The sequence below is a fragment of the Cervus elaphus genome, chromosome 27 (genome assembly GCF_910594005.1).
Source record: "Cervus elaphus chromosome 27, mCerEla1.1, whole genome shotgun sequence".
In the NCBI taxonomy this organism is placed as follows: domain Eukaryota; kingdom Metazoa; phylum Chordata; class Mammalia; order Artiodactyla; family Cervidae; genus Cervus; species Cervus elaphus.
The window spans coordinates 46,457,650-46,481,964 of record NC_057841.1 but is presented as its reverse complement, the minus strand read 5'-3'; the positions used below and the strand labels follow the sequence as shown (position 1 = coordinate 46,481,964).

General features: G+C 47.4%; 1 protein-coding gene across 1 annotated transcript; it reads right to left on the bottom strand.

Annotated features, from left to right (window-relative positions):
* Nucleotides 1–14,866: 14,866 nt before the first annotated feature.
* On the bottom strand, nt 14,867–23,915 carry MC5R (melanocortin 5 receptor). The gene is made up of 2 exons (XM_043888915.1): nt 19,128–23,915; nt 14,867–18,178 (listed from the first exon to the last, which is right to left on the bottom strand). The coding sequence occupies exon 2, from the start codon at nt 18,151–18,153 to the stop codon at nt 17,176–17,178; it is 978 nt and encodes a 325-aa protein (XP_043744850.1). The 5' UTR covers nt 18,154–18,178; nt 19,128–23,915; the 3' UTR covers nt 14,867–17,175.
* Between the last annotated feature and the right edge of the window lie 400 nt (nt 23,916–24,315).

The window sequence follows — 24,315 nt, the reverse complement described above, 5'->3', positions numbered from 1 at the left end:
CAGACTCAACACAGCTTGCATTAAGGTTTAAAGAACTAAATTGGCATTTGAGCTCTCAGCATTATAGGTGATAAAGGGTTTGTAAGTCAATTGCATACTACACAAAACCATCAAAATTCTTAGAGGCATATAAAAAAAATCAGAGTTTCTACAACATAATACTTAAAATTTCTAGAATTGAATTCAAAATTAATCAATATATATACTAGGAAAGTTTATCCTCACTCAAGGAAAAATTCAACCAACAGAAGCAAACCCTGATGACTCAGATGTTGTCAATATCAACAAAAACATTATAACTGCTACTGAAACAATGTTCAATGAGGTAAGGGAAAATATATATGCACAATGAATGAATGAAAAGGTAGAAAATATCATTAGAGAAATAGCAATTTTAAAAATAAAAATGAAGTTTCAGAAATGAAACATACAAAATCTAAAGTGAAACATTCACTGGATGGGCTCAGCAGTAGAGTGGAGATGACAGCAGAAGAGCTTATAAACTTGAAACGATGTCAGGACTTCCCTGGTCGTCCAGCAGTTAAGAATCCACTCGCCAATGCAGGTGACATGGGTTTGATCCCTGATCTGGGAAGATTCCACATGCTTTGGGGCAACTAAACCCATGTGCTGCAACTACTGAGCCTACATTCTAGAGTCCATGAGTCACAACTACTGAGTCCACATGCTGCAACTACTGAAGCCTGCATGCTCACTCTAGAGCCTTGCTCCGAAACAAGAGAAGCCACCACAGTAAGAAGCCCATGCACCACAAGTGTGATAGAGTAGCCCCAACTCATATAGCAAATAGTGAAAACACATGCACAGCAACAAAGACCCAGCATAGTCACAAACAAATTAATTATTTCAGGAAAAAACAACTGTGTCAATAGAAATCATCCAATTTAGAAAGAGAAAGAAAAAAAATGTTTGTAAAACCATGAATAGAGCTTTAGGAACCTGTTATACAACATCCAAAGGTCTAGAATAGGTAATTCAAATACCACAAGAGGAGGAAAGAGAACTGGGTAGACAAAAAAAAAAAAAAAAACCTGAATAATAGCCAAAAACTTTTCAAAGTTGGAGAAAGGCATCAATTTAAATGTCCAAGAGGCTCAGCACACCCAAACAAGAGATATTAAGAAAACCATATCTAGTTGCATCCTAGTCACACTGTTGAAAAGTAAAGATGAAGAGACAACTCTCCAAAGGAGACAGAGTAAAAGAACACATTACACAGAGAGGAACAATGAGTCAAATAACAATACACTCACCATCAGAAACAACAAAAGCAGGAAGACAGCTGCACAACGTCCTATAACTGCCGAAAGAAAAACCTGCCAATGCAGTAGTGTATATCCAGTAAAAATATTCTTTAAGAATGAAGGGGACTTCCCTGGTGGTACAGTGGATAAGAATTGGCCTGCCAGGCTTGTGCACACAGCGGGGGAAGGAGAGGGTGGGACAAATTGAGGGAGTAGCATAGAGACATATACATTACCATATGTAAAGTTAGATAGCCAGTGGAAATTTACTGTGTGATGCGGGGAGCTCAACCCAGTGTTCTGTGACAACCTAGAGATGGGATGGGAGATGGGAGGGAGGTTCAAGAGGAAGGGAGCATATATATACCTGTGGCTGATTCGTGTTGATGAATGGCAGAAACCAACACAACATTGCAAAGCAATTATCCTCCAATTAAAGTTCAAAAATTAAAAAAAAAGAATCTATCTGTCAATGCAGGGAACATGGGTCCAGGGATTGGCCCGGGAAGATTCCAGATGCCAAGGAGCAACTAAACCCATGCTTCACAACAAGAGAAGCCACTGCAGTGAGAAGCCCGCACACCACATCCAAGAGTAGCTCCCTCTCACCGCAACCAGAGAAATCCTGCACGCAGCACCAAAGATTCAGCACAGCCAAAAATAAAATAAAAGTAAATAATTTCTTTTAAAAATGAAGGAAATGTAAAGTAATTAGCCTCCAACTAATAAAAATAAATGAAAAAATAAATAAATAAATGTGGGACTGCAAATTAAAAAAAATAAAAATAAAAAATAAAGTCTGACACAGTTTCAAAAAAAAAAAAATGAAGGAAAAACACAGACATTTTCAAGTAAAACAAACTTTAGAGAATTTTTCAACAACAGAAATGCACTATAAGAATTGCCAAAAGAAATTCTTCAGAGTACAGGGAAATTATATCAGAGAGAGTACATTGCTTCAAGAAGGAATGAAGAACATTTGCAATTGTAAATGTGTGAGTCAATATAAATAACAACTTTCTCTTAGTTTCCTTAATATATACATGACTGTTTAGAGGAAAACTTACATAACATTTTCTCTGCCAGACTTATATATGAATAGAATACATAGGATAGCTATGACATAAAGGATTGGGGTGGTAGATGGACTTCTACAGTTGCAAGGCTGCTACATTTCTCTAAAATGATACTACATTAGCTCTGCTGCTGCTGCTGCTAAGTCGCTTCAGTCGTGTCCGACTCTGTGCGACCCCATAGATGGCAGCCCACCAGGCTCCCCCGCCCCTGGGATTCTCCAGGCAAGAACACTGGAGTGGGTTGCCATTTCCTTCTCCAATGCAGGAAAGTGAAAAGTGAAAGTGAAGTCGCTCAGTCGTGTCCGACTCTTCACGACCCCATGGACTGCAGCCCACCAGGCTCCTCTGTCCATGGGATTTTCCAGGCAAGAGTACTGGAGTTGGTTGCCATTGCCTTCTCCGACATTAGCTCTAAATATATTGTTAGAAGCTAAAGACGTGTATTTAATTCCTAAGTCAACTACTGAAAAAATAATGCAAATAGAGCTAAAAAGTGAATAAAGAAATTAAAATGAAATTCATTTAAAAATACTCAATATTCCAAAAGAAGATGCAAAAGGAAGAGCAGTGGAAGAAAACAAAAAGAATGAATATAAAATCTTTAAATGGTAATATTGATTAAAAACATTTCAGTAATTATACTAAATATTAATGAACTAGCCATATCAATTAAAAGGCAGAGGTGATCAGAACATACAAAAAGTAAAACACAATTATAGTCTAATAAGAAGAGAATCTCTTTAATTTACAAATACATGTATGTTAAAAGAAGATGGATAGAAACATACCATGTAAAGAATAAGCATAGAAAGGAGCAATCAAACTATAAAAACAAACCATAAGAAAAAATATTACAAGATAAAAAGTGAGATGCCATAGAAATGAGCATGCTGTAGAGTTCTCATTCTGGGAAGATAGAGTAGATGTACTTTTCCTCATTCCTTCTGCTAACTACAACTAAAACCACTAGAAGTGAGGCATGATACAAACATACAATTCTGAAAGATGGTGAGAAAACAAATCAACTAGATATTGTTGGGACCCAATGAACAGCACAATGATGGGTTCCCAGGTCGTTCTCTCTGCCCTGAAATTCCCAGATGTGAGCTGAAGCTAGCAACTTGAAAGTTCCAGTGGTCACAGGACCAACATACACATACATATCCACAAAGGCCTGATCTCTCTAGTCAAAGGACAAGGAAGAGGACAGGTTAGCATGAAGGGAAATTTAGGTAATATCTGGTCTACTCAAGCAAAAAAACAGAAAAAAAAAAACGTATGAGTCAGAGATTTTATCCCTACCAGGCAATAAAGACCCTCCGTCCTCTCCCCTGTGATCACACAGGCATCCTGGACTACTCCTCATCAAGCATCAGGAAAGTGGCGTCAGAGTAGGCCTACTGTAGACATTCACCACTGCCCATCAGTAATGAGGCAACCTCCCCCATAACCTGGTATTCTCAGATACCACGTAAGGGGCACTAATGAGACACTCTACACATACATCCCAGGGTGGCATCATTTGAATCAAAACTCTTACCCACACCCAGAATAAATAGAAGGCTCTCCTTAGGTCAGGGGAAGCTAAGTGAAGAACCTGGAATTCTACCATCACCTGGAGGCAGGGCCTCTCCTCTTTCCTTGGTGGCAGCGTTAGAGAAAACCAGATATTCAAGCTCAATACTTATTTACGCCAGAAGGTTTACATAAAATTTTAAAAATCACATAAAATAATACCCAAAATATCCAGGTTTCAATTCCAATCACTCATCATCCCAAGAACCATGAAACCTCAATTTGAGTGAAAAAAGGTAATCAACAGATGTTAAGAGATGTTAGCATTATTTTTAAAATATATTAAAGCAGTCATAAAAATACTTCAATAATGAATTGCAAATACATTTGAAACAAATGAAAAAAAATTCCACACACACACAAAAAAATACGTAAAGAATCATATGAAATTTTTAGAACTGAAAAGTAAAATAACCAAATTTTTTAAAAGCGCAACATGATGAATCCAACAGTAGACTCTAAGAGATAGGAGAAACAACCTGATAACTTTAATATAGAAAAATAGAAATTACCCAATCTGAACAAGAGAGAAAAATAGACTGAAAATAAGTGAACAGAGCCTCAGAGACTTGTGGGACCATAGTTAAAGATCTAAAATTCATGTCAAAGAACTGGAAAAGGAGGAAAAAAGGGGGGGCTGAGAAGTGCTTGAAAAATAATGGATGAAAACTCCCTATGTAACAAAACACATAAGCCAACAGATTCAAGAAGTAGAGCAAATCCCAAACAAGATAAACCTAAAGAAACCCACACCAAGACAAATCACAGTCAATCTTCTATAAAACTAAAAGCGGAAGGAAGGGAGGGAAGGAGGAGGGAAGGAGACGGAAGGAAGGAAGAAGAAAAGAAAAAGAGGAAGGTCTTGAAAGCAGCAAGGGAGAAATATTTCACCTATTAGGAAAAAAACCAATTTGAGTGATAAGAATTACTAACCAGAAAAAGTTAGAGGTCAAAAGGAACAGCACAATAATTTTTAACTGTTGGGGTTGGGGGAGGGAGGGGAGAAACTCTCAGCCCAGAACCCTACATCCAGCAAAAATATCCTTTAGGAATGAAGGCAAAATCAACACAGTCTCCGTCTAAGGAAAACTAAGACAATTTGTAAATCTGGCATAATGGCTGAAGTGCTCTAAACAGAAGGAAATGATAAAATAGGGAATCCTGGAAATCTAGAAGGAAGAAAAATGGAAGGAGTAAAAATAGGGATATATACAATAGATTTTCCTTCTCCTCTAGAGTTTTCTGCCTCATGGATCCAGTATTTCACAGTTATATTTCACAATGCTCAGATGTCGAAATTATAATTTTATTTTTTTAACTAACTTTAATGTCTAATTGCATGATTACCATGCGTACTGTCTAATATACCCAGTGTAACCATTTAATCTGGTTCTTTGCAGACAAATTTGTTTCAATTCACTGCTTTATCCATCATTGCACCATCAGACCCTTTGGGTTCATGCCTGGGCCCTGCCTCCTCCCAGCAGGTTTCAGGGAATCATGGAGGAGGGCATCTGCCCACCGAGCTTAGCTAGAGCCAACTGACATCCTGGGCCCTCTGGTCTGTGTCCCTGTGGCTTGCCCACAACTTCAGTTGTCAGTCCCTGCAGGACACCTGCGTCTGATTCTGTTCCCTGCTCAGCCCCTGGCAACCTACTTCACTCTCACTGAGAATCAGCCATCATTTCCCAGAAGCCTCAGCAGAGTGACCCAAAGGGGCTTGGGATCCCGCCTCTGCCAGGAAGCCGTGATGGTGTTCCCCTCCCTTGCCACCTGTGAGGCCAGAGGACAGGCACCCAGGCCCACATCGAAGCCACAACACCCCTTCATCAACCTCTGGGTCTCAAGGCCTCCCATTCAAACAAGACAGGCAAGCCACTTCTGGCAATGCAATCCCTTCTCATTCCTTTCAAAAGCCATTATTACCACCACTATTGATCTGATAGAATTTTCTGGCTGACATTTACAGCAAAGGTCATCCAGTGAGCAGGCTGTCTTCCTTACCTCGTCTCTTCGGCTTTGCCCCTTGGATGACTCACCTAAACACCAGCTGCAATTATCCCTTATCCCTAGACCCTGTGTGAGGCCCACTGCAGACGCTCTTCCCTCCCCAGGCTGCTTGCTCTGCTCTCTGCAGGGAAAGCAGCCGGTCACAATCACCAATTCATCCCACCCACTCACTACACTGGACCCAGGAGGAGAAATGTCTGCTTAAAACCCACAGACTGCTCAGAACTGGGAAGAAAGCCACTGGCTTTCCCTGGGACACACATTGTCTGTCTGTCCCTGCCTTCCTGCTCCCTGAATGCCAAACCTTGGCTAACTGGACCTCACCAGATCATTTGCTGATGAACAGCTGTGTCTGGAATCCTTGCTATAATATCCATCACTTCAGAGTTTTCTATGTAACAAATTCTTTCAGGTTTTACTGTATTTACACACCTACACTGACAGAAGGAGAAGGCAATGGCACCCCACTCCAGTACTCTTGCCTGGAAAATCCCATGGATGGAGAAGCCTGGTGGGCTGCAGTCCATGGGGTAGCTAATAAGAGTCTGACATGACTGAGCAACTTCAGTTTCACTTTTCACTTTCATGCACTGGAGAAGGAAATGGCAACCCACTCCAGTGTTCTTGCCTGGAGAATCCCAGGGACGGGGGAGCCTGGTGGGCTGCCGTCTATGGGGTCACATAGAGTCGGACACGACTGAAGCGACTTAGCAGCAGCAGCAGCAGCACACTGACAGAGGAGAAACTATTTTACAGCGTAAGAAACTGCATTTACCTTACAGATGAGAATATTGAAGCTCAGGGAACCGTTGCTGAGCAAATGAGGGCTTAGGGTTGGTGGGCGACAGGTGTGGAGTCCTGTCGTCCAGCCCGGGTCTCCTCTCAGCGGCATTTGGACCCCAGGGAGACCAGCTTTCTCTGGATTGCTTTTTTGCTATTGTTTTTTTTTTCCTATAAATTCAAGGGAGTATATTCAATTTTTGACCTTCTTTGTCACATTTTAAAAAACTGTGTTCTCCTCACCCAGGAACTTGGCATAGGGGAGGGGGACAGGCAGGAATACTACTCTCCTGGTCTGGTGTATTGACTTCTCACTTATTTCCTGTGAAAGAAAGGTTTCTACCACTTTAAGGACGAGGTGGGGGTGGGGGGAAGGCAGGGATAGTCGGCGTGAAAGAAAACAGGTGATTCAGGATCTTCTTAATCAATGTTCTACCTTCAAAGTCTGAGGAGAAGGAGAAGGAGGAGTAGTTTAGTCTAAGTCGTTTCCGACTCTTGCGACCCCACAGACTGTAGCCCGCCAGGCTCCTCTGTCCATGGGATTCTCCAGGCAAGAATACGGGAGTGGCTTGTCATTTCCTCCGCCAGGGCATCTTGCCGACCCCGGAATCGAACCCGGTTCTCCTGCATTGCAGGCAGATTCTTTACCCACTATAAGCTAGAAGTCTGAGAGTGAACCAATAATAATAACAAAGAGTTGCCTAAAAATCAGTGCTTTGGCACCTCTCTCTCGTTCTCCATTTTCAGCTCTAGCAGAGAACATAGAAAGCAAGAAACAAGCGGAGCAGAGAAGCAAGCGCTCAGTACGTAGCTGGTGAGTCACAGCGATGAAAACAGCTTAGTTCATCCGCACTGGTAGAAAGTTCCCAGCCGCTTCATCTTACCTTCAGGTGTCCAAACATATCAAGCATGTTTCCGGATGAAACCAACCCAGAAGTCTTTAAGTAAACATAAAAAAACCAGAAAATAGTAGTTCTCTGAGTATCTCCGGGCTCTTCCGGGAACAACCGGCTGCTTGTCCGGCGAGTGGGAGGCCCCTCCGGGGGCCCGGCCACGCGCTGGCGCTTGATCACCTGGGTCCAGGCGCGCCGGTCCGCACCCGCAACCAGGGTGTCTGCGCTGGGCCCAGGTCCCAAGAACAGGGTGCGTGGCTTTGGTTGGCCGGCCGCTCTGCCGCCTCCTTTCCCTGCGGCACTGGCACCAGCTAGGGAGGTAGACTGGGAGGCCGCGGGAAGAGACACCAGCCGCGCTAGCAGCATCTCTGTCCCTTGACGCCTCCACCATCCTTCACGTCTGTGGAGCAACTCGGGGGCGGTTTTCTACACAGAGGAGCCTCAGAACTTCACGTCAGAGCCACGTGGGGAACAGACACGTGCACACCCCCCTCAACTCACCTGCCGCACCCAAGCAGGTCATTCTAGAACCCAGCCTTCCAATCCAGTGGCTCCATCACACCCTGGGACTTGGAGTCCTTCCCTGGTTCCTCAGCGTTTGGCATCTGAGAAGAGAAGAAAGAGGTTCTGAGAAGAGAAGAAAGAGGTTCTGAGAAGTAAGCTTGTAGGTAACCTGCCCACATGTCACTGGCTATACAGGACACATGGCTGCTTCCACATGCAGAGGAAGCTAGAAAAGTGTGTCCAACAGGGAATGGGGGCAGCTTGGGCAGCACCTACTAGTTCTACAAAGAGGTGTGGACAGCAGTGTGGGTGCTGATGTGAGTGTAGATGGGGGTGCGGGAAGGGATGTGGATGTAGGTGTGGTACAGGCCAGATGGCTGGGACATGCCTGTGTAGTGTGGGAACAATGTAGGTGCAGGCATGAATATGCTTACGGGGGTGTGTAAGGTAGATTCTTCCCATAAAAAATGATTCATAGCCTTCATTCCTTTTTATCTAAAATATCTTGAGAGTTTTTCTAAGTCATTAAATGCTTCAGAAAGCAAATACTGTAATAACATGTAGTGAAAACATGTACAGAGTCTCCCTCTTAAATAGGAAAGGGAAAAGTGCTAGTCTGTTAGTCCCCTCTGGCTCTTTGCGACCCTATGGACTATAGCCCACCAGGCTCCTCTGTCCATGGGATTCTCCAGGCGAGTGGAATGGGTAGCTGTTCCCTTCTTCAGGGGATCTTCCCAACCCAGAGATTGAACCTGGGTCTCCATCATTGCAGGCAGATTCTTTACCTCCTGAGCCACCAGGAAACAGGAGAAGATCCTACTTGTTCAAGGCCTAAGGTTCCCCCTACCTGGCCTGCCCAACCCAGGGATCACGATGGTGGCACTAATGTTGGTGAGGTCCTCCTGGGCCACAGATTTAATCGACCTGACTCAGAATTTATGAGGTCAGCAAGAAGATTGGGGCTTCCCAATCTTCAGTGGTAAAGAATCTGCCTGCCAATGCAGGAGATGCAGGAGAGGTAGGTTCGATCCCTGGGTCTGGAAAATCCCCTGGAGAAGGAAATGGCAACCCACTCCAGGATTTTTGCCTGGAAAATCCCATGGGCTACAGCCCATGGGGTCACGAAGAGTCGGACACAACTGAGCATTCAAGTACAAGATTAGTTTAACAGAAAATAATCCTAGGAAACACTGAGGATGTACAGGTCTCCACCAGGCAGAGAGGGTGGAACGTGGATCTCCCAAGGAATCAAAAGCCTGGAGGCCAGGGACAGAAAGCGCAATTCCAGCCCAGGACCAAGAGCCCAAAGTCCAGGGACAGAGGGACATGACCGAGGGGGGAGAGGTAGCACCATGAACTGCCACGGAATCCGGGTGAGGATTTCTGGGGTACATGGGAAGGTTTCTGGGACCTGCTGGTGTGCTCCTGTGGGGTGAGCCGTTTGGAGGCAGGAAAGCAAGAAATGTCAGAGCCAGTTTGTTACCAGTGGGGTGAACGAGGAGTGGAAGAATATCCTGGACCACTATCTCTGCAAAACATGAGGCCGCAGCCTGACTCCCCGCTGCAGCCAGCCAGTCCCCTGCGTCCAGTTGGTGGGTGGCTGTGAATTTCCCGAAGCGCCCCCCCCCAACCCCAAGTATCCCCAAGGGGGCCACCAGGACGCGCACCACGGACCCCCTCTCCCACACTCAGCCTCAAGCTCTAAGGAAGAAGGAGGAGAGACACAAGTGCAAGAGAAGAGGGCAAGCATTTGTCAGAGGAGACCAGGAGCTCCTTCGTCAGCTTCCAACCCAGGGTCCCAGGGCAGCCCTCCCCCTTCCTAGCGTACCTGCTGCCTGGCTCTGCCCTTGGCCGTCACCTATCCCACTCCTGCTTCAGCTTTTATATCTCTCTCTGGGCTTCTGCCTCCTTTTGGGTAAGAATGGTAATGTTTAACTCTTATTTAAGGTGATTGGGGATTTAAAAAAAGACAATCCTTTAAAATACAAACAGCACTGCCATTTGCACTCAAAGTATTTTTGAGCATCTTTGGAGCACTGAGGCCTCCAAAGAACTCCGCTGGGGTTTACTTTAGCTCCTTGACCGGCTGGTCAGAGGGTGGGATGGAAAGTGGAACTGTAATTCTGAGACATGTTCACTGCCACCTGCTGGCAGAAAGAAAAGTCTGACTTTCGAAGGGCCACTAACCGCTGAACCTATGTGAGGGGGGACACCTCAGGGACCCTGCCCTCTCCTCTGCCCTGGGCTATGGTCTTTGAACTGACCATGGTTTTGCTCACTCTAGTCAGGAGTAAAGACAAGAAAAAGACAGTAAAAACAGAACCATGATCAAGGTGCCAGGGTGAGGCAAGGTTCCTGCCCCCCTTCATGGTGGCAAAACTCTCATCCAGGGAATGGCCATGCGCTTGTGCTAGAATCACAGTTGGGCAATGTCATGCCTTTCTGCTTTGCACAGGAAGCTAGTCCTGCTAGCCCCAAATGCAGCTCGAATCAATTTCTCATTCAAGTATCTATCTCCATTTCTTCCTGAAAATCCATGGAAATGACCACCAAAAGTATAGAGGGGAAGGAATTCACAAAGGTACTGAGAACCGGTTGGGAGAGGATGTTTCTGTAAGGTCTGCTTTCTACCCTGTCATTTCCAGTGATTGTGTCCAGCTCTGCCCACGTGGTCAGGGCTGCTGTAGAGTGAAGCAAAGAAGCCCCTTGTGGACAAGGCTCCCTCCATGAATCACACCCTCCACTTCAATGCACACATGACTACCAAGGACAAAGCCCACATGTGGGAAACACAGTTGTCTTTTCCTTTTAACTAGAAAGTTCATTTGTTCTCCAAGTGAGCCCAGGATGCAAGGAAAAAAGGAAGGGAGGGTGAATAAGAAGGGAAGGGACAGATGCAGGACGCTGGAATCTGAAAGGTCTCCGGAAAAGGACAGTTAAGAGTTGCTCCCACTCAGAGGCCAGACAGTGAAAGTCGCTCAGTCGTGTCCAACTCTTTCTAAGCCCATGGGCTATACAGTCCATGGAATTCTCCAGGCCAGAATACTGGAGTGGGTAGCCGTTCCCTTCTCCAGGGGATCTTCCAAACTAGTGATCAAACCCAGGTCTCCTGCACTGCAGGTGGATTCTTTACTGTCTGAGCCCCCAGGGAAGCCCAGAAGCCATAAACCTTGCCAAAATCTCAAGGAACCTATGGTGGGCAATAGGAGCAATAATGGCAAACTGGAATTCGATGTATGTATTCGATGTATGGAACTCTATGTAAATCTTGGTAGTTAGTTGGTAGACAAAGAGCCCCCTCCTTCAGCCTGACTTCCTGCTCACACCTAGTTCAGGCCCTCGGGCCTGCACCCACCCAACTGTGACAGCCTCCTCCCCTCCGCCCCGCTGCCCCTGGCTGTCACTTGAATTTGCCGTCAAACTCATTGACAAGCCATGTGTTTTTAAAGAGAGAAAAGAAAGAACAACTTTCAGTGTCTCCCTAGGAAGACAAGTGTAAAACAGATTCTTCCTGGTCCTCAAGCCCCACATAATCCCCCCTCTATAATTTCCAGCACACTTGAGTGGCTTTCCACTTCTACCCCAACTTATTCCCTCGGCTCTTTTTTCTTCTTCTTAGTCGCTCAGTGGTGTCCGACTCTTTTCAACCCCATGGATTGTAAGCCATCAGGCTCCTCTGTCCATGGGATTTCCCAGGCAAGAATACTGGAGTGGGTTGCCATTTCCTTCTCCATAGGATCTTCCCAACAGGGATCGAACCTGGGTCTCCCGCATGGCAGGCAGACTCTTTATCACCTGAGCCACCAGGGAAGCCCCTCGGCTCTAGTCAGGCTGTTTCACCACAAACCCAAGTAGCTCCCGATCCCTTGTCCCCTCTCCTCCACAGCGGTGCAGACCCGCCCCATCCTGCAAGGCCTTACAGAACATGCCTGCGCACAGATCACCTCCCCTGACTTTACCAGCTCTCGTGTTTCCTCCCTCAATTGTTACACAACAGAAGGTGGAAGGACGCTAACCCTCGGGGGCTCTTCCAGCCTCGGCCCTCGCGTGCCCGGAGGCCCCACACCTACCTGTGGGAGTCAGTCCTGCCAAGAGGAGAGCACAGCCTGGCCCCACAGACGGATGTGTTTCCACACAGCACCCTGCGGATCCCGGGTGCCAGCCCACTTCTGACACAACAGGCCTGGGGGCAGCCTCTGAGCCGAGATGGCACCCCTCCCGTGTCACACACTAGCTGGAACTCCAGCTGTCCTTTCTAGAAAGTCACACAGAACTCAGACACATTTTACATACTAGAGTGTGCACTTACGACTCAGGAGCAGCAGCTGGAAGAGATGAGGAGGGCAAGGTGTGTGGGAGGCGGGTGGAGCTCCCATGCCCTCCAGGTGCCGCCAGGTCTCCAGGTGTTCTCCATCCCAGAAGCTCTCGGAACCCTGTCCGTTAGGGGGCTTATAGAGGCTCCCGACACAGGAGTGACTGATTTAAACCTTGGCCCTCAGCCGCTGATTTCCCCTCCCTGACGGTGGGAGAGGGGGTAGGGATGGGACTGAAAGTCCTAACTTCTAACCTGTGACTGATTCCTCTTAAGTGATTCCAGCTCCTTTAGAGGGCATTTCAAAGGTCCCCCATCAACATAACAAAAGACACCTTAATTGATCTCAAGGCTTAGTAAATTCCGAGAGTTCCAAGAGCCCTGTGCCTGGGATGGTGACAAAAAACCAGATACATATTTCCTGTTATACATCACAGTGTAACTTTGTGCTACACAAGTTCATTTGTAGTTACACAGAGTGCACTTGCCCTCGCAAGTGCCTGTTAGAGTGGTTCTTGCCCTGTCAGCTTCTGGAGGACAAGGCACTGATCAGCCACACTCCTGGCCTCATGAGAAGTACCGCTTACCTCCGTTCAGCTCACCCCTTCCAGGGCCATAGTAGGGTTGATTTCTCCAGCTCACTTTGATGTTGGGTCATGGTGAACATGTGATCGGAAATAGGAACTCACATGTGTGTATCAGGATGGGGCTTCTATCGGTCCTGTGTCCCAAGAAGCTAGGAGACTCCTTGCTAATTTGTGCTTAATACATGACATGATGAAAATTAAACCTTTGTTAAGATGCTGAGACTTGGGAGTTGTTTCTTCTACAGAATAACCTTGGTTCTCTAAGTGGGAATCTTTGACCAACAGCATCTAAGAGGTTATTCAAAAGGTGAAATCTCAGTTCCTGCTCCAGGCCCACCAGATAAGTATGGAAATTGTTACTTCAAAGTAGCTGAATGAAAACCAAAAATGGATGCTCAGAGAGCATGGAGGACAGTACCTGTGATGTAGAAGAAGAGAGCTTGGCTGATGGATAATCTACTACAGTTGGCTGCATTTGATGAGATCCTCCAAGGAAATGAGCTATGGAGACAGTGACCTGAATACCAGCAGGAGTGAAAGGGACTCAAGATGGGAGCACAACAATGTGATTGCACCTAACATCCCATAACTGCCGACCTAAAAATAGTTAAGATGATAGGTTTTATGTCATGTGTATTTTACCACAAGTGTATAAATAAACAAATATGACTCATCAATGATGCATCTAAAACCATCTTTAAAAAATTTTTTTTCATGAGAATCTGGAGTCAGGGGCTTGAGAATGGGGAGATAAAGCTCTTTGGAGATAAAAGTCTTTGGACTCAATAAGTAAAAGTAAGCAAGTTGAATAAGTAGATCAGTTAAATCTCAGATATGGCACAGGATTAAATCAAGGGGGTGGCTTTCACCACCATCACAAATCCTCTGAGTGGTTCCAAGGAAGCTGTCAGTGTAAAGTCCTCAGAGTTTGTCAGAAAGATCCAGTAAGTCTTTCAGCTGGGCAAAATGGTTCAGGAAAAAGAAATTAAAAGCATGACTCCCTCTGAGTCGGAGAGACTCAAGCATACATATTTAAGATGAGAGCAAGAACAAGTCTTGGGAGCAAAAAGGAGAGATGTACAGCAAGCCTGGGAAATAAACAGGCCAAGGTGGGTCCTGAACAACAGGGTTGCACTGGCCACAGGCTGCCGCTGAGCCCTGGGTGGGTGAGGCCAAGTCTCCTACTCACTGCTCCTGGAAGGGGTTCATGTCTGTGTGGCCCCTCTGCCACCATCATTACATTGGGAAAAATATCAGATAAGGTGGCCTTTCAGTTTATTGGTCTCCAGATCAAGAGGAGCCACATCTGAGCCTGATGTAGAGACTACCTACTGGAAATTCCAGGGAGATTCCCTCCCTGGAAGTCTCAACACACACCCGCTACCCACCTGTGAGAACTCAGCCACAGCCCTCGTTCCACAGCGCACACAATCCATGCCTCCTGAATTCACATTTAGTTGTAGGTAGCACCTTGGGCTTTGCACACTTCTTCCACACGTCTTGAGATAAGTCATGTCCCCCAAACTGTAATGGCAGAGATCCCTGAATGGCACTTTCTCTACCCCCCTACTGAGAACAGATAATAACACCAAAATACTTCCTGAAAGACAGAATTCTGGACAGCATATAATGTCACGTGTACAATTTTTTTTCTTTTTTTTTTTTACGTGTACAATTTTATTACCAGCAGTTAAATCATTTTGAACTGATAAATGACCATCCTATAGGTGATAAATACCATCAAGAAAATACCATCACACCTCATCAGTGAACGTCCCTCCTCATTTTGCAGCAGCTGCTGACAAACAGAAGACCCAAAACCCTCTGATTATCAGAAGTTAGAATGGCCAGTTAAAATGGGTGGTCTGGTCCTTCTGTTTTATTAACCTTTTTTTGAACACATGTTTTTACACCAAAAAAATTGCTACAAAGGCAGAAATAGTTAATATACAATAGCGTACAACAGTTCTGTGGATTTTTTTTTTGGTCTGGGGGCTGTGGGCTGGGATTCCAGGCTCATTTACAGATATTTACTGAGTCTCTGCATTCCGGTTACTTCTTCCAAGTGAAGACTCATCAGAACATTCGGCTATTTCTGCACTACTTATACAGAGATTATAAGACCTTTGAGCATTTCCTCAAGGACCTTTGTAGAGAAGATCAGACCTTGTCTGCAGCCAGTATCCACCCAGAGCAGTAAATCAGCCTGATGAGAGTGAGTCCCCAGAAGAGCCACAGGGTAAACCACGAGGGCTGAAGTGTGATCTGCCTATGGGATCGCGGCCCTGATGACCTCGGTTAGCACTCCGAGAGTGCTGGCGGGCAGCGGGCTAAGTACACATTTGGTTAGCAACGACGACAAACAACAGCTGAGCACCAGAAACTGCTGTGGCAACAGGGCCCCCGAGGCGAGTTGGGCAGCGAGAAGCCCATGCTCCTGGAGCCAGGGATCCTGACACGACCCACATAACTCGGACTGGTGGTTCCCAGCACAGTCATGTAGAACTCACTCATGCCCATGGGTACACATGGGAATGTCAGCTAAAAGGACAGGATGCATTTGAAGGGTTAGTTGCCTCCTCAAACCTCAACTGTCAATAACCTGCTAATTTGCCCTTTCCAGAAGATTTGTATGTTTTATGCACTTTCCTGCTTGAGCCAGCACCATTTTTCTCTGGACTCGGAGCTGCTGAGTGGGGGTCATGTCTATAGGTTTTGCTTGTGCCTGGCGCCCAGGGAGGTCTTCTGGTCAATAGACCCTCACACTCACCATCTAGTGACCCTAGTGGGCCACTGCTTGTTTACATATATTCCTTCATTAGGGGCAGTCTAGACATGAATATTCACAACAAAAGAGAAGCTATTAACATCAAAGACAAGAGAATGGAATTCAGAGCCATAAGAACCAAGCCCTTCAGATGAGAGCCCTGGGACACAGAGGTTAGAGCCATGCCCAAGGCCCATACCTGCTCCATGGCCAGGCAGGCCTCCTGGCTTCCACGCCACTGCTTTGACAGCCCTCTGCATCCTCTCCTAGCACCACCCATCTGCAACCTTCCTTTAAAATAAATAGACAATCTCTAGGGTGCTTTCCAAGTTTCAAGTGTTCTCATGCTTTCCCATGCCTTGCCCTGTGGGGTCAGCACAGACGCAACCTGAAATGAGATGATTAAGGAAACACTGCCCATTAGGGGAAGAGTTAGGACTGAACTCTACTTTCCCAGTCCATTCTGCACTGGAAAAGATTTGACTCAGGGGGCTAGCGCTGGGTACCTTGACTTCTGGAGTCAGACTGCAAACTGCAGACTGTACAGTGACAGAGCTTCAGACTCCAAGACAGACCCCGTCAGAGAAGGTCAAAGATAGCTTGCCTGCAGGTTGTGTTCATGGCAGGTACTTGGGGGGCCCCCCATGCCCCCAAAACGCTCACTTGGAAACTCTGGACCGAGTCAGAATAAGACAGTAAGAAACAGTCACAAAGATGTTCATGCCATGTAAGGGAAAGTTTGTGGCAAGAGGTTTTCTGTCCAGACAGAAATGTTTTGCATTAGTGCAAAAACATGACTGACAGAAATATAATTAAAGAAATGTCATCCCTGTACAATCATGGACACAAGCCATGAAACCAGGAGTTCAGGAAAGGAGAGCTGTGGAAAATTCCCATAGCAAATAGACAGGAGATTTCAAATGGAAAGAATCTAATCGCTCTACTCTGCCCCAAAAAGCATGCCAAACTCCCAGGGGCATCACAGAAAGTTAGGGAACTGCTTCTGGGGCAGAAAGTGATCACGCACTGTGGTGTGTTCACAGCTTTTCTCCCAGGTCCAGCCACGCTCATCATGCTTAGACTTGCTCACTGAGTGTCACCTCCCCTGAGCACACACTCAGAAGATGGAGGGTGCTGGGGACCCCAGAACTGGGTGGGAGCGGGAGAAAATGCAGGAGGAAAGCAGTCAGTAAGAAACTGTCATGGGCATTCTCAAGGCAGAGAAATGGCACGTGCACCTTTGACCCATCAACTGCCGGTCGGGGAAAAGCTGCCTCTTAGACACAGATTCGAGGTGGAGAAAAGATGAAGGGAATGCATGGCGTAATTTCCAGTTCTGACTCTTCCTAACCCACCTTGTCATAAGAGCGATGGAGAGAAGAGCTGCAGAGAGAAGGACTTTTAGTTTAGTACCTACTCGGGAACCTACAGGGGGTTCTGAAGCCCTGAAAACAAATAATCTCCTTAAAGGTCTTCCGCATCTCTTGGCTGCGGAAGGCATATATCAGAGGGTCAATCACAGAGTTGCACATGATGAGGATGAGGTACATGTTGAAGTGAGACATGAAGCAAGAGCAGTAGAGGTTCTGAGGACACGAAATCATCAGGATGAGGTGGAGGAAGAAGGGGGCCCAGCACACGATGAAGACGCCCAGCAGCATGGCCAGGGTGACGGCGCCCTTCACGCCAGTCCTCTGCCGCACGGAGCTGTGCCCTGGCAGGGCGGCGATGCGCCGGACGTGGGTTCGAGCCAGGAGGAACATGTGGGTGTACAGAGACGCCATGAGGAGCAGCATAGTGAGGAACATGGCGATGAGGCAGATGACCACATACGTGGACTCGTAGTACACGATGAAGATGGTGCCGCAGCTGGTGCAGAAGGCCCAGATGCCAGCGATGATGGCCCCCGAGCGCCGCCCCGTCATGATGCGCTGGTAGCGCAGGGCGTAGAAGATGGTGACATAGCGGTCCACAGCGATCGCCAGCAGGCTGCACATGGAGGCCACCACGGAGATGCAGATCATGGAGTCGAACACGTTGTCCAGGTGCCGCACAGAGGCATCGGCCATCACCAGATGCTTGTTGGTGAGCAGATAGATGGTGATGGTCTCCCAGGAGTTGGACAAACTCACCAGCATGTCGGCCACTGCCAAACTGCCCACGAAGAAGTACATGGGGGTATGCAGGTTCCGGTTCCTCACGATGGCCCCAATGACCAGGATGTTCTCCAGCAGGCTGATGAGGCCCAGGGCCAGGAACACCTCCACCGCGATGCCCATGTCCTCACATGGTGAGGATGCATTCCGGACACTCAGTCCTGAGAGGTTGCCTTCCGTGGCATTCAGCCCAAGATCCAAGAAGTGCAGGTGGAATGAGGAGTTCATCGCTCCTCTTCTGAGCAGCAGATCACTGTAAAACAGGTTTTAATTCATGATCCAGAGGGGTTAGCAGTCTATAGAAGTACATGCGTGTGGAGAGCAACCACACTGTGAGCAACGTGCCCTGTGTGCCTGGGTCCTGGATCCCGGAATAGAGTTCCTCTGATGTGAAGGCCCCTCTGCCCTTCTCCCCTCCTTCCACAGACCTCCTAGCACAGTCATCAGACACCTCAGCATGCACAAGACACTTTCAGTCTTATTCTTGTCATCTTGGTGTCCATGCTTACTCTCAAAAGTGCCCCAGCTCACAACCTGCAGAACCTCTCCAGTCTCCTGGTTCCATACACATGGTGACTGCCCCACTTTTCCTGAGTGGACTCTGAGTCCCGAAGGACCTGCAGGTCTCAAGAGAGGGAGACAGGTACCTTCTGTTCATCCTGAAGCCCCAAGGATTCATCCCTACAGTTGTCACTAAGATTGTAACCAAGGTGATCGACTAACTTGAGCATAATCACAAATAAAACTTATCGCCTTCAATTCATAAGTTTAGGTTTCACATACACACTAAAATTGAAGCCCTCAATTAAAATTTCCCTAAATTCTATGTTTGAAATTCCATGGAGTCAGATTAACAGACAGTTGTATAAGTTTCACAGAAATGAAGTACAAACAAATGAGGCATTTAGATTTACCAAGAACTAGAGCAAGATACTTTCCTCCTCTGTTGCCCAATTCCTCTCCCGTGATTTATGTTCAAAACTCTCTTTGCCCTCAAACTCAGAGCATATTTAGGGAGAGGGTCACAATTTCTGTCATCACCTCCATCGTCAAGAGTCACTGTGTGTGATTTGTCTAGTTCGGTTTCAGGGATAACGGCCACCACACTGACATCCCCAGCCAGCTCTTTTCCACACGCAGGTCAGGCACAGTTTGCATCCATTCAAGCCAACTTGAAGCGAATAGAAAGCGTGGCTATTTACCCGTCTCCCTTGTCGCCCTGGCGCGGCTCCTCTTGCACAGCAGCTGTCAGGCTGCACTCGGGACCGGAGCTTGGCCTGGGCACCTGGGGGAAGTGCCATCCCCGCAGGATGAGGACTGGGTGGCAGAGGCGCTGCAGCCTCCCTGCGGCTCGTCCTTTATGCAGCTTCGCAGGACCGCCTCCTGCCCGCCGCCACTCCTTCTGTCCCCGCTCTCCAGTCACGGCCTGAGGTACCACCTAGTGGTCAGAGCAGGGCCCTTCCTCTCCTGGCCGACACCTGCACCTTCTGTTTGTAGAAAATCCTTCCCCCAAAGTGTGTTCAAACGTATTCTCCAGCAGGTTGTTCTTTCTGACTCTGCTTCTTGTCTCTTCCTCTTTGAACTATGGAAATACTATGGGATCCTGTGACAGCCCAGGACACCAGTCACTGGTTCCCTGATGGCTGTTCTCTGGAACTGACGGTGGAGACCCTCAGCTGTGAGCCTGATCCACCCCTTGTGGGACCGATTAGCCCTTTGGCAAGGACTCTGCCAGGTCAGGTCCAAGACAACAAATGTAATTTTGTTGTTGTTCAGTCACCAAGTTGTGACCGACTCTTCACAACCCCATGGACTGTAGCACACCAGGCTTCCCTGTTCCTCACCATATCCTGAAGTTTGCCCAAGTTCATGTCCATTGCATTGGTGACACCATCCAACCATCTCATCCTCTTTGTTACTCAAGTAAAAAGGGAAAAGAGAGTTTCCTTTGGCTGAACACCCTGGCCTTGGGCAAGAACTTCTGGATCTCCCATTTCTCTGGGACTTAGAACACTGACCTGCAGCCCTGCTGGACCAGGCCTGATAGAAATACCCAGGGCTGCTTTGCTGTCAGAGATGTGACCAGATGGCCTTTCCAACCAAGTCATTGGAACCAACACACTGGTGTCCTAGGGCTGTGCCAAGGGTTGCAGGATGGAATGGTAAGAATGGTGCTATGTACACACAAAGGGACGGTTGACAGAAAACGGATGATTCAAACCTCCCTTACATGCTCCATCAGCTTGGGCTCTACAGGAGAATCTGGTTTCCCAGTAAAGTGGTAAAAGTGGAGACTTCTGTTAAAGATCATTAACCATCCAGATGACACAGCACAGCCGCCATGGGTGCAGCCCTCCCAGCTTGCAGGCTGGTGACTCTGTGTGTGCTGTACATGAATTGGCTTCCCCGATGTCTCAGGGGGTAAAGAGTCTGCCTGCAATGCAGGAAACACAGGAGATGTGGGTTTGATCCCTGGGTTGGGAAGATCCCCTGGAGAAGGAAATGGCAACCCATTTCAGTATTCTTGCCTGGAAAATCCCATGGACAGAGGATCCTGGCAGGCTACAGTCCATAGGTCACAATGGGTCAGACATGACTGAGCAAATAACACACATACATGAATTACCTTCATCATAACAGGAGCCTTAGGAAGTGGGTGCTCCCATCACCCCATTTCACAAAGCAGCAAACCCAAGGTCCCAGGGCTGGAAAGGAGCACAGTTGGGGCTCAAACTGACTGGGCATGAAACTGCCACCAGAGGGGCCCTTGTAGTCATGGGACTCACTCTGCACCAGCCCCAGTGGTCACTGGTTTCCTACTGTTTTAATGCTGCTAAATTTGGTATGTGGCATTCTTGTTTTGTTCCGTCTTTATCAGGTTTCGGTATTCAGGTTACCCTGGCTTGGTTAAGTAAACTGGGAACAGATTTCAATTATTTCCTATTCTGAGCCAGTTTGAATGAGGTGGGACTTATCATTTTCTTGCAGGAGAGAGATCCCATCGATGCCAACAGGGCTGAGGGTGGCTGTTGTTTACAACACTGTACTGTATACTTGAAAGTTGTTAAGAGGATAAGATCTTCAGTGTTATCAAAAGGCAATTAAATGACTTGATGGATGTGTTAATATTTCTATGGTCATCATTTTGCAATATCTACACGTATCAAATCATCACCTTGTATGCTTTAAGTCTACGTAAGTCATGTGACAATATTTCAGTAAAGCTGGGGAAGCAAAGACTGATGCTGAGAGCCATGAAGATGGATGCATGCTGCCTAGACCCCTTCAAGGGAGGCCATGCTGCCCAGCTGCAGGGGTGGTCAACAGCCTGTGCTGTGTCGTTCCCTCCATTGTGCCTGCCAGACCTCATACCTCCCTGGGGCGGGGGGAGGCTTCTGATGACCCCTCCAGGCAGAGCAGAAAGGCTGTCTCACTCACCTCTCAGAGCTCTGAGTAGGGTTGACTGAGCTGTGGGTCCGCTCTGTTGCCCACCTGCCCCAGTGCTCCCATTCCCCCAGGTTCTGAGCCCAGGTGCTTCCTGATGGACCCTGTGGAGTAAACCCCCTGAGTCAGCATCTGGTAACCAGCTGTGCAGCGGGGGGTCCAGCAGGTCCCACCCTTGGGCCTCACGGACCACCCAAGCGTCTCCCCTGTGCCTTTGAATTGACAGTTGTTGCGTCGTCCCTGCTTGGGCAACAAAACAGAAGGACACAGGATCCTTCACAGAGGAGCTCCCCCCACCCAGGTGGAGTTGGTGCTCTCGGGGTGCCCTGTCTGTGGTCTGTATGCTGTTATGAGGGAGGAGCCAGGAGGCAAGAGCTTAGTCTACATTCCTTCCAGTGAATATTCAGGTTTGATTTCCTTTAGAATTGACTGATTTGATATCCTTGCAGTCCAAGGGACTCTCAGGAGGCTTCAGCACCACAGTTCGCAAGCTGGATCAGATGGTAGTTCTGTTTTTCAATATTTTGAGGAATCTCCATTGTTTTCCCCAATGGCTACCTCAATTTATATTCCCACCAAGTGTGAACAAAGGGTTCCTTTTCTCCACACCCTTGCCAGCATTTATCTTCTTTTTGATGACAGTCACCCTAACAGGTGTGAAGGGATAGCTCACTGTGGGTTTGATTTTCAGCAAACTCTTCTTCGTGCCATCTCTGTGCTGAGGCTCCCTAGATGCCATTGTGGGTCCAGCCATAGAGGCAGCTTACCTGGGTGAGAAACAAGAGACAGCAGCATGTATTCACAGAAGTTTGGTTACAGATTTTTTTTTTTAACTCCAAGGTGTATAAAACATTTTCGTATATCAACTCACCTGATCCTCCCAGCAGCCCTGGGAAACAGTTTGTGTGTCACCCTCTCTGCAAGATGCAGACTTGGAGGCTCCGAGAAGCTGAGTGGATTTTCTGACACTGCTGGGCTGAGAAGTGATGCCACCAGTTGTTAAGCCCAGATCTTCTTATTCTGAAGTCCAGGTTTATAAATACATACAAGCCCTGTACACTAGGTCTGAGCACTAGACAGTGGAGTCCTAAACAAGCACCAAATCGCCTATGAACATTTGTTGAGAGCCTACAATGCCTGCGACTGGTCCACAGGTCTAGAATCTCAGCAAATCCTCCAGCAACATATAGAGTCAAAACCTTTAGCACAGGCTTCCATACAACAAAACCGAGGCTCAGAGGAGACTGTGACTTAGTTATTGATGAAAGCAGGACCCGAATTCAGGCTTTTCGCCGCATCTATGCTTCATACAGAGTCTGGTGTCTTCTCGTGACTCAGTCACATGCCATAGGTGGAAACTGGGGTGCGACAGAACTGCAGAGGCCATGGGAGAGGAGCAGGGAGAACATGAAGCCAAGGGGCAGAGGGGGCACTGAGGGCGGGGGGCAGGGCCCAGCCATGGGGCCATGGGGGAACCCTTGGCTGGGGTGCTAAGGTCTGCAGGCTGTTACTTGAGGGGTGATCCCCAGCCCCAGGGCCAGCATGGGCCAGTCACAACATGCCCTGTGGTTGGCTGGAAGGTTTGGGCCTGGTTCTAAGAGCAGTGGGAAGGCCTGCAGGGTTTAAGCAGAAGATGGAAGCAGCCGCAGTGAGGAAATAGGAGTCAGGAGGTGAGAGCGCTGCGAGTTGACAGCAGTGCCTCATGGTGAGGTGTTTAAATCCCTGGGCGGAATTTGTTTTATCACCCAGGATCCTGTGATCTGGTTGATTCATGCTCAAGCTCCCCTGAATATCAAGCCTGAAGACCAAGGCAGCCCTGAGCCAACAGCTTACAAAGCCCAGACACTTAAAATGCCACACCCACCCATGTGTGTCCACAGTTAAGAAAGGGATAGCTTGGGGCTCAGGGATTCAACATGGGGCTGGGGTTGGGGGGTAATTTTATTTGTTGTGTCTCAGGTTTGTTTGGGCTGCCAGGACAGGGTCTGTGAGTTCTCACATTCCGCGTGTGAGTCGAGGTTCTGTTAGTTCTTGGGAAGCTTATTTTTCAAATCCTATGCACTTTTCTTCTTTGAAAAGGACTCAATAATCATCCTTTGATTCAGTATAAAGCTAAGAATCTTAGCAGAAATCTGAATTGAGACAGTCCTTTCCTTCTAGAAGTGTATAAAGCCTCATAAGCAGGTTGAACTCACTGTGTTCCTATCAGAGGCATTAGTTACATCTCTCCAATATTCTCAGCCTGGCACTTGGATGATTGTTGGGACATTAGCCACAAGCTCTAGGAGGGGGTCTCTGCAGGTTTTAAATCTTGCCTTCCTGTTCATGTGGTTGCCCCACCAGCTTTGTTCAGGAAGGTCTTCTTCACTGCCTGCTACTTCAGGTTTCACAATAGGATTACTGTTTCATTAACACGAAATTTGGGGTTCCCTCTACTTTGCCAACAAAGGTCCATCTGGTTAAGGCTATGGTTTTTCCAGTGGTCATGTATGGATGTGAGAGTTGGACTGTGAAGAAAGCTGAGCACCGAAAAATTGATGCTTTTGAACTGTGGTGTTGGAGAACACTCTTGAGAGTCCCTTGGACTGCAAGGAGATCCAACCAGTCCATCCTAAAGGAGATCAGTCTTGGGTGTTCATTGGAAGGACTGATGCTGAAGCTGAAACTCCAGTACTTTGACCACCTCATGCGAAAAGTTGACTCATTCGCAAAGACCCTGATGCTGGGAGGGATTGGGGGCAAGAGGAGAAGGGGACGACAAAGGATGAGATGTCTGGATGGCATCACCGACTCAATGGACATGAGGTTGAGTAAACTCCGGGAGTTGGTGATGGACAGGAAGGCCTGGCATGCTGCGATTCATGGGGTCGCAGAGTCGGAACAGGACTGAGCGACTGAACTGAACTACCCCAAATTCCTCCCTTTTCTCCTCCTGTGGCCACTGAA

What these genes read in the sequence shown, in the direction of transcription:
- MC5R (XM_043888915.1), bottom strand. Translation starts at nt 18,153, where the DNA reads ATGAACTCCTCATTCCACCTGCACTTCTTGGATCTTGGGCTGAATGCC.